Source organism: Ostrea edulis, chromosome 9 (assembly GCF_947568905.1).
Source record: "Ostrea edulis chromosome 9, xbOstEdul1.1, whole genome shotgun sequence".
NCBI classification, from domain to species: domain Eukaryota; kingdom Metazoa; phylum Mollusca; class Bivalvia; order Ostreida; family Ostreidae; genus Ostrea; species Ostrea edulis.
The window spans coordinates 47,937,993-47,948,564 of record NC_079172.1 but is presented as its reverse complement, the minus strand read 5'-3'; the positions used below and the strand labels follow the sequence as shown (position 1 = coordinate 47,948,564).

General features: G+C 34.4%; 1 protein-coding gene across 1 annotated transcript; it reads right to left on the bottom strand.

The window, feature by feature from the left end:
- Window positions 1-368: 368 nt before the first annotated feature.
- On the bottom strand, window positions 369-10,191 carry LOC125659594 (heat shock 70 kDa protein 13-like). Its single transcript, XM_048891322.2, is given in 9 exon segments — window positions 369-1,120; window positions 1,123-1,346; window positions 1,348-1,585; window positions 2,155-2,325; window positions 3,672-3,891; window positions 4,221-4,365; window positions 6,641-6,746; window positions 7,101-7,190; window positions 10,040-10,191. Coding segments are annotated over 9 exon segments (1,293 nt in total). The 5' UTR covers window positions 10,065-10,191; the 3' UTR covers window positions 369-1,046.
- Between the last annotated feature and the right edge of the window lie 381 nt (window positions 10,192-10,572).

Below are 10,572 nucleotides of genomic sequence, written 5' to 3'. Positions count from 1 at the left end.
AAAACCTGTGATTTCATTATTAAAATATCTCACTATTAACATCAAAATAATTAGAAAACCTGTGATTTCATTATCAAAATATCTCATTCTCCCTGAATTAGTGTGTAAAATATATCCTTGGTTGATAAAGCAATACTTACAGATTACTTAGGATCTTATGATGTGTATTCTATTGAAAGGCAGACAGAACTTCTTTGGTCATAGTTGTAAGGTATTGTGTAAAAGAAAGCACAGATGCACCAAAAAACCATTACAGCCATAAGGTCAATGAACATATATACAGGTGTGGGGTCAATATGCAGATGCTGACTAGATATCAATAGGCTTTACAGTCAACTAATATGTTTCATATACATATCTCCATACACTTTCAAGTAGAAATAGATACCAGTATCTAATCAAAATCATTGTGTATCTGGGGACCAATACCCTGTCACACATTTATTGAAGAATCCAATTACCACTAACATCAAAACCATTCACTTCTAATATCATTTCACACCTCGTGGACAAAACATGATGTGGAGTTCAAATTTCACAATGTGGTATAATTTGTAAACACATTGACATTTCCATCAACTTTAGAACCTTCACTCTTTACAATGTATGTAATCTATATTACAATAAATTTAATGTAAAAGAAACCGGATATCTCTTGGTGGTTCACGGGTAATACAGGTTTATATGAATTATACAGATCTTGATTTGGCTCAGTTCTAAGTAACCACCATCCATACTTCACCACACACACACATTTCTATTGCACTAATATGTCACTACACACTCCAACACACTCAGATAAAAAGTCTCTAAAATCATCTACAGCAGTTTCTGATCATTAATTAAAAGTCTTTTTTACTCGTAATGCTTGCATAATTTAGCTCTTTCTATCTGACTGATACAAATATTCAGAGATCTAAAATATCTTAAGACTGGAACTTCACTGTAAGATGTATTTGTCATCTTTAAAAAAGATATTCAAAGAATTTTAGATTTTTTTTTTTTAAATATTCAACAAATAATTTACTTGGCCTACTATAAACACGTCAGTGGACCTGGATCTTGACCACTCTGTTAGGTAGTTCCACAGCGCTGACCTTCAGGGGCCACATTCCTCCATGATTCCTGCCTGTATCGACACACCCATAGCCACTGCTAACTCAGGGTCAACACGAGTGTTCAGATCTTTATTGAAAAACCCTCGTATCAAACTACGAATTTTAGGAATTCTTGTAGACCCTCCCACTAGGACAATCTCATCTATATCTTCTTTTTCTAGATGAGTGGCTTCCAGCACTGTCCTTATAGGTTCTAAAACTTTTAAAAATAGGTCTTTATTCAATCTTCAAACTTGTCTCTCGTAATGGATTCTTGTATGTGTGAATGTTTTCCCAGAGAGTGGAGGTAAAGTTCATTGTGATGCTGTGCTGATGTGTCAGATTGATTTTCACCTGCTCCACAGCCAATCGAATGGCTTGCAAGTCCTCTTTGTCAGAAATCTTCAAGTTAAATTTGGTTTCTAACAATTCTTTCACAAAGTTGTATAATCTCAGGTTAAAATCTTGACCACCAAGTCTGTTGTTACCTGCAAATCAGATATCATCAATCAGTTAAACTTAACAATACACTTAAAATAAAACAAAACAACTTCTCACAAACAAATGCCTGGAATTTTATCCCCCCCCCCCCCCCCCCCCCCCCCCCCCCCCCCCCCCCCCCCCGATTCAAAATATCAGCAGAACTTGGATAAAGGCATGTATTGTCCAGGAACGTACATCGGACTCAGAATATATCAGGCTACCCAACGTAATATACATGTATCAATGTGGCAAAGTTGAAATAGCTCACACATCTACTGGTGGTGGTAATCTAGTGATTAGGCCACTAGCTTTGCAACCAAGGGACCTGGGTTTGATTCTTGATCCCAGCACTGCGTCAATCAAAGAAAATGTCAGAAATGTGATTTTAAGGAAATTGAAGATGAATACCATTTTGTTCTGTCATGTCCTTGATATCATTCTGATTTACAACAAATATACATCAAAAGATACACATATTATTATACTCGACCATTCATCTTTAAACTTGTGCAACTTTTTCAATAGTCAGATTTCCTTGCATAAAATTGACCCCAATTCTATATCTGCTGCTTACCTGCCATTCCCTGGGTGAGGAACATGCCCCCTTGTACCCGCAGTAGAGATACATCCAGTGTTCCACCCCCTAGATCCACCACCTGGACTGTTTTAAGCCCTGGTTTCGTGTGGAGACCATAAGCAAGAGCAGCAGCTGTCGGCTCATTAATAACACGCCACACCTCCAGTCCTGCAATATAAAGGTCGCTGTTTACATTGGGGTCAAAATTCCTCTAAAAACCCTAGGAGGCAAAACATGTAGATACAGTAAACCACTTGATTCAGAAGGATTAACATTCATGCTTTTGTTGAAAATCCCAAAGCAACTCATTTAAAGTACCGTAAAACTGAAATTTTTCATGTCGTTTTTCTTCTTGAACATATCAAGTGCTGGCTTTGGATAAAATTTCATATTCACACCATAAATTTAACTGTTTTATAGTAAACATTTATCATAGTAACATTTTGTTTGTCCAAAGTTCTGTTTCCTAAAAATGTTCACAAAAAATAGCCTTTTAACTGATTTGTGTAAAACTGAGCAATTGCACCACTTTCAATACAAAGATCCTTATGACATGTTAGAATAAGCTAGAGAGTGAATCCAAGCAAAAAATAAAATGTTCCTGATATAAATAGCAATTCACAATACTAAATGACCTGCATACATGTACTATGAAGTAATTAAATTTAACATTGAAATCAAAGCAAATAGATGCAATAGATCTATTACATTTGTACATACCCTGAAATGTACTACCCAAATACACACATAAAAAGCTTGTGTAAGTTCTGTATCGTTTTTGTATCATTTAAATTTCATTTCATGTGTGAAACAATTCGAATTCATTCCTTGTACGTGAGAAATGTTTCATTTCATGTAAGAATTGACGTATCATTTCCTGTACAAAATGTGCGAGAACCGTGAATAACATGCGTGAAAACCGTGTAAAACCTGTAGAAAACCCTTAGAAATCATCCAACTTCCAACACTGAATCATTGATACAGTAAAACTTTTGGACATTAAAAACACTTCATGATGTTGCTATTTAATGCAATTTCTATTTCATAAAACTTCTTCATGAACCTCAAATCACAATACCGGTACCCAGAAATTGTTATACAAATATTGACCTTGAAAAACTGAACCAGAAAGAGGCCAAAGCATTTAGTCATTTCCTACAAACAGTGTGAGAAGCATATGTGAATAATTTCATACAAGTTGTATAGAAATCCTAGCATTTTGAGTAGAAGCATTTTGCTTCCTGTAAGAGACGATTTGTTCCACGTAAGAGACATATATCATTTGAAAAGCATTTTGTTTTGTGTGAGAAGAGCTTTGTTTTGTGCAAGAAGCATATTGTGCAAGAACCATGCAAGAAGCTGGTGTCTTAGTATACTTCAAGGTCTGTACTTACAGAATCTTTACAAGACAACCTACCATGGAGACTGCCACTACTGAATCATTTGATGCACAGAGAAGTTTTTTCAACTTTTTAAAGAATGAGGTAACAACTCCTTTTGGAGGAGAATCTTACCAGCAATACTGCCTGCTTTCTTTGTGTAATTCCTCTGGGTGTCGTCGAATTCGGCAGGCACAGACATGACACATTTAGTGACTGGAGCAGTCAGGTTTCTCTCTGCGACATTCTTCAGGAATTTGATAATAATAGATCCGATCTCCTCGGGAGAGAATTTCAGCTCTGTCTTGTTTACATTCACTACGTATCGAACCATTCCATATTCATCTGCCTCAAGCTAGATAGGTATATGATAAATGTGTTAAAGGTTTAAAATACAAATTGTACTACTGATCACAAGATTTTCTGATTGAAAAGAATATTGAAATAAAACCAAGATGTTTGCACTTTAGAAATTTATATCATTCATAATATTTTCTGTAATTTCATTTTACAGCAACATATGGTACATGTAATGAAATAATCACTATAATGTTGAAATAATGTGAAGTCTTCTCTTCATCCCACCCCACCCCACTACCACCAAGAATAGAAAAGTCAAACATCCAAGGCAAGCATGACATTTAATATTGATAAAATTAGCTATATAATGAGTTTGCTACTTGCCTTGAATGGATATCTTTTCTGTGCCTGTGTCAGCTCCTCTGGTGTGTATTTCTTGCCAATGAATCTTTTGGCATCATATATTGTGTTCTTAGGATTATGTTCAGCCTGGGCTACTGCTTTATATCCTACTACAAACCCTTCATCACTGAAAAAAAATAATTTTTTAGAATTGTAAAAATATCAATTACTTTAACTTCCTGTCAAGAGTCTTTTAGATCTGAAACAGATTCTATCTCCATAACTTTGGAATAAGCTTGATATTTATTGTACTTTCACAAACAATCTTGCTTTAACAGGTGAATGATGAAATATAATTAAATTGCACTGTAAATCCTGTAAATTTTCAACAAAATACAAGTGTGTACAGTCAGCGTACTACATGTATATAACAAGTTCAGAAACACATCCATCAATGTGCATAGTGAATTTAGTTATATCTATCAGCAATATTAACATCACCCACTTACAACAACGATCGTCTGCTGATATTTTTTCCACCACTTACTGATAGGTGAAATGTGTCATAAAATAAGTTAATGCTGAAATATTTTGTATAAAATGAAAAATCACTGTTGAATAATAGCATTCAAAGATCGCACACCTCCACTAAGGTGCCCTAAACTCTTCATGTAACACAGTGATCACCTACAGCCAAGGAGTGATCACACTCGAACTGATCACACTCGAACTTCAACTTTATGACTGAACTCAATCGCATTACTACTCACTAGAAAAGCTGGCTCATTGCTAGTTAGGGGTGAAATGATGCATCGCGATGCGGCCAAATCGCGATGTAGTGGTCTCGATTCAATGTTCAATTTACTCGGAGTCTGTTTCAGTTCGATACTGTTCTAAAATCATAGCACACATTGCTTTTGATAACACGGTTTCTGATTAGCCAATGGAATTGAAAATTGACCAATCAACATACGAGTAAAGTTTGCTGTATCAAAATGGATGCAGTCGAGTTGAAAAATGCACCCCCATGTATAAATCCTGGGTATGGCGACATTTCGGCTTTAGGACAAGTGATGAGAGTGTTGCTTTGTGTTAAACGTTTTTACATTATGTAGAATTTATTTGCAGAGAGCAATAAATACAATGAAACATAAAAAATCTTAGCATTATAAAGAATTTGGTACATGCTATATTGTATTGAATAGAAAATCATCGAATCGAGAAGGTACTGTATCATTTCACCCCCACTGCTATATAGTTTGCTACAGATACTGCTTACTATATCTGCAGCTATATGCTCATGCCAAGATCACTCCCCATTCAATTAGTTCTCACCAGTCATCAAACTTTCCTAAAGCTTTACTTAAACATTACAGTAGTCTGTCTTTTTCTACATCTTTAGCTTTTGAAAAACAAAATAAAGATGGAAAGTCTATCATAGGCTTTTATTTTATGAAATTATAATACATTGTATGTAAAATTCAACATGAGTCTCCCCACTGATATCTAAGGGATAATTGTCTTTTGTAACAGTCCTCCCTTGCAGTATTTGAACATCCATAGATCAAATTAATTTTTCCCAGAATTCCTGTTTGTATCTTTGGGCATGCCCAGTTTCAGCAAATTTCTCATAATTTATCAGCATAATGGCAAAAAGACTAATAACCAAATTTCATCTTGTATAATAATGTGTCTGCAATCACATGTAACAAGGACTGTTATGAAACATTACATTGATTTTCTGCAAGTTTACCTAGAATAGAGCCTATTGTTTAATATGATATATACTGGGGGTGTAATTACATTGATTTTCTGCAACAGTTTACCTAGAATAGAGCATATTATTTAATATGATATATACTGGGGATGTAATTACATTGAATTTCTGCAACAGTTTACCTAGAATAGAGCATATTATTTAATATGATATATACTGGGGATGTAATTACATTGATTTTCTGCAACAGTTTACCTAGAATAGAGCCTATTGTTTAATATGATATATACTGGGGATGTAATTACATTGATTTTCTGCAACAGTTTACCTAGAATAGAGCATATTGTTTAATATGATATATACTGGGGATGTAATTACATTGATTTTCTGCAAGTTTACCTAGAATAGAGCATATTGTTTAATATGATATATACTGGGGATGTAATTACATTGATTTTCTGCAAGTTTACCTAGAATAGAGCATATTGTTTAATATGATATATACTGGGGATGTAATTACATTGATTTTCTGCAACAGTTTACCTAGAATAGAGCATATTGTTTAATATGATATATACTGGGGATGTAATTTATATACTATACAGTGGAAAAAAATCTTACTAAAATTAAAAGTGACGGTGTGAAATTATTAATATTTTGTTTTTTACATGTTTAGGTATTTTGTAAATGTTTATTGATAATCAAACTGTGCACATGCATGTAATCCTTTCACCCCGATACTCACCTGACTGCCACTACACTGGGGATGCATTCATGACCGTCCTGAGCTTCCAGAATATCTACTGTTCCACTTACTGCATGATAGACTCCCACACAGGAAAATGTGGTTCCTGCAAATATTATGCAATTATTACCTCAATTCAAAATGAAATTCACCATTCCTTTAAAATAAAAAAAAGGACCTTGCACTAGGAAATTTACAAGCAGACTCCAAAACATGTTGAACTGAAATATGATTATTTAATACATATATAATCTCAAATTCAGCTTTACATCCATACTGACTATTTCAGCCTTTGAAGGATTTAATAACCGTAAAGTTTGGTGGACTCGGAATATTAGATTCAGTGTATTTGGCAGATGAAGATCCAACATTTGATGCCCATGAAAAACAACATTATATGCTGATTTAATTACCTCATCTAATGCTGACTATTAGTTTGGTGGATTTTATATTAATTTACCTAAATCAATGCCAACTATTTTAGGCTTTGGTGGAGGTAGGTATCTCTGGGCAAAATATCCTGCCAACAGTACAGCCAGAATAGATGTCCCTGGTGAAAAAATGGAAAGATTTCATAATATATGCATGTATTAATACATTGTCAATATTAGAAGAAGAAAAATAAAGTGCAAAACTTAGCATAATATATATAATATCTTATAATGGGCACTTCTGGTTATATCAAATAATCCAAGAACAGTGGTGGATGTACAGAAAGTTACATATATATATTAAAAAAATATAAACATGATAAAGTTAAACAAGTTTATGGTGAAGAGCTGGGAATGAACGAAATTGATTCATTTTATCATGAAGGTTTATAAATATATAATAACTCCATAATGTGTTTTAAAACAACAGAAAATAAAACCCACTTTTCTGTAAGTGTGAATTTACTGTCAGCAGGTTTGCTCAATCTAATTAAAATTAGATCCTTTGATCCGCTCATCTACTATCGCTACACCTTGTGTAGCAATAGTAGATGAGCGGATCAAAGGATCTAATTTTAATTAGATTGCAGGTTTGCTGTATACTGTTTTATCATAGATTTCAAATCGAGAAAGTCTAATTAGATTTCAAATTGAGAAAGTCTAATTTTCTAGATGTAACCATATTACAGCTCCCCTTTTCACGCATAAGCTTAATTTATGAATGACAATAAAGTCATTTTTATGAGTTCATACTTTAATTTGATGACAAAAGACATTTTAAGAAACAATGTGGAAATTAACTGACCAAACCCCTAAATAATTGTACCATACTGTTACAGTATTCTCGGGATGATTGTTGATTGATTGTATCTTGTTTAACGTCCCTCTTGAGAACTTTTTACTCATTTGGAGACGTCACCAAGACCGGTGAAGGGATTCGAATTTAGGCCTATGCTTCGCGCTTACAGTCATTGAGCAGTGAGGGTTCTTTAGTGTGCCACACCTACTGTGACACGGGACATCCTTTTTAAAGGTCATCTCCAAGGACTTGTGACATTCACGCCTTATGCTGAGCGTTTGGTGATGGAACTGTCACTACCTGTTTTAACAACTTAGGTCTGTCATGTCCGGGATTAATAAGACATGTACATTGTACAGTTAGTCAAAATGTTGCGCATAATAACACCACTAATGAAGTAAGTAATTGTCACATACCATATAATGGTATCACAATATAAACATGTATATTGATAGATCTATAAAAATCATACTGACTTTGTATAAAGATTTTGTGTCCTGTCTAAAACACATGGAAATGACTGACTAGTAGAATTCACTATAGTATTAAAATATAGCCTATAAAAATATAGTAAAGCATCAATCCTGTTTATTCACTGTTGATTCATCTTTTTTCTTTTCGTAAACCAAATCTAAATCAATATTTTTCACCAGCTGTTTCTTTCAAGATGAACAACACATTTTTTAAATTTAAATTTACAGTTTTATCTATGTAGTATAGGTGAGGAGAAAATTTTGGGCTGGACCAGGAATCAAACCCCAGACTCCTGCATTACAAGTCAGGTGCTCTAACCACTGAGCTATCCAGGCCAATATTATAGTCTGTATAGCCTTTACTACTACATTTCTCCCTCTTTAAATTGCCTTTTCCCTCGAAGACACACAACCCAGATTCTTCTGTCTCTGGCAGGGCTTTCACCTGCAAGTCCAAGGGTGGTCAATGGCAACAAATGCAACAGGAAGGGAGAAAATGTAGTGGTCAGAGGGGCTTGATCACCGGTGGCTAGAGAGCTTGGCTGATAGACCATCTAACTGGAGATTCAGGGGGCACGGGTTCGAATCCCAGTCTGGTCTGTTGCATTTTCCCCCAGTTCCTTCCAGTTTACATCTAATTGTTTAGGTAAAAATAAAGCCAGATTGTGACTGTATTGATTGTACTTAATGAACAGAATTATTTCCAGCATCTAATTCACTGAATTTAACAGCTGACAAAGTAAAACATGATAGCAGGCATGTCATTGTGAACTGCATCAAAGCTAGATTGAGAGTTTTAATACCAATCTGTCTGCAAACATGGAAGCTAAACTTTGTTCATCAAATCAGAAAGCTGACCATTGAACATCAGGCAGTTCCTATAGTTCAGATAGCACAGGACATGTCAGGTGAAGTCCTGAGGTGTGCTTCATTTGTCTACACACACTCTTTTACCTTGATGAACCACAGGTCAAGTTGTCAAAAATTTTACGTATCAAATGTTTTAACAAAGCGCAGTTTCCCTAGCTTATCATACTCAACAAATTTGTGAAGTTCAAAAATCAATGTTATATTTTAACATAATATGAGTAGCCTATATGATGCCAAATTACATAAACTTTGCCAAATCCAGAAATTCAATGTGCCATCTTTATATGTTGGATTTTCCTATGTGACATGGAAAGTCTATTTATTAATCATAAATGGCATATTTTGTCAGTTCTCAAGTTTGGCCTGTGATGATTCTAATTACTAATAAACAAATTTTTCACCATCTGTCTGTGTGAGCTCAGGAATCGGTAATTTTATCTGTAATAACAAAAGTAGGAATCTATACCATATATAATATATAGGGCTGGTATGGTATATACTAATACGTTACTATTATTATTACAGACAGAATTACCGATTCTTGTGGTGTAAGGTTGTCTTGAAGATTTGAACAGCTGTCCGGCTGTTGAATGTCATTTCATTAGACAGTTTCGTAATGATCAATTGAAATCCATCAAAATTATCATTACATGTAATCATATTTAAAGTAAAATGTAGCACATATCATTGTATCATCTGTCATGTCATTCACTGTCAGAAAATACTGATCCATCCTGATCCTGTCAGATTCAGTACTTAACGTCGAGTGGTTAAAACTCGTAAAATAGGCAAAATGAAAGCGAAATTTACATATCGAATAACTCACCTAGAATTATAAATGTACCGCTCATAATAGTTCAGTAAAGTTTCACTTTGTTAATCCAAGTTTTCTTTCAAAATACAGTCATGAGAGTACAAAACATATGGATTCTGAACACCGGAAGTAAACGTGTTCATCAAGTCCATGTAAAATATAGAGACAAGATCGGAGATTTCCGGATTTCTGACTACTAGAATAGTACATAGTCGAGTCACGAGATTTACGAAGAAAGTAAGAATTAAAATGTTTAAAACCACGAACTTTTCAAACTCACAAAATTTCATTTTTCCAGATAATTATTCACTCCCTCCAAATCTTGGGTTGTTTTTTTTCCTTTTTTTTTTAACAGGCGAGGATTCAGACGCTCACCCAGTGACATGTGCCCACCTCCAAGAGAGAGAGAGAGAGAGAGAGAGAGAGAGAGAGAGAGAGAGGGGGGGGATAAAACGTGTATATGTAGCAGTGTGAACATTTTGTAAATTACTTTTAAATTTTATGATTAAAAAGAATTGAATTTGCAATTGATAAGATTGTATAAT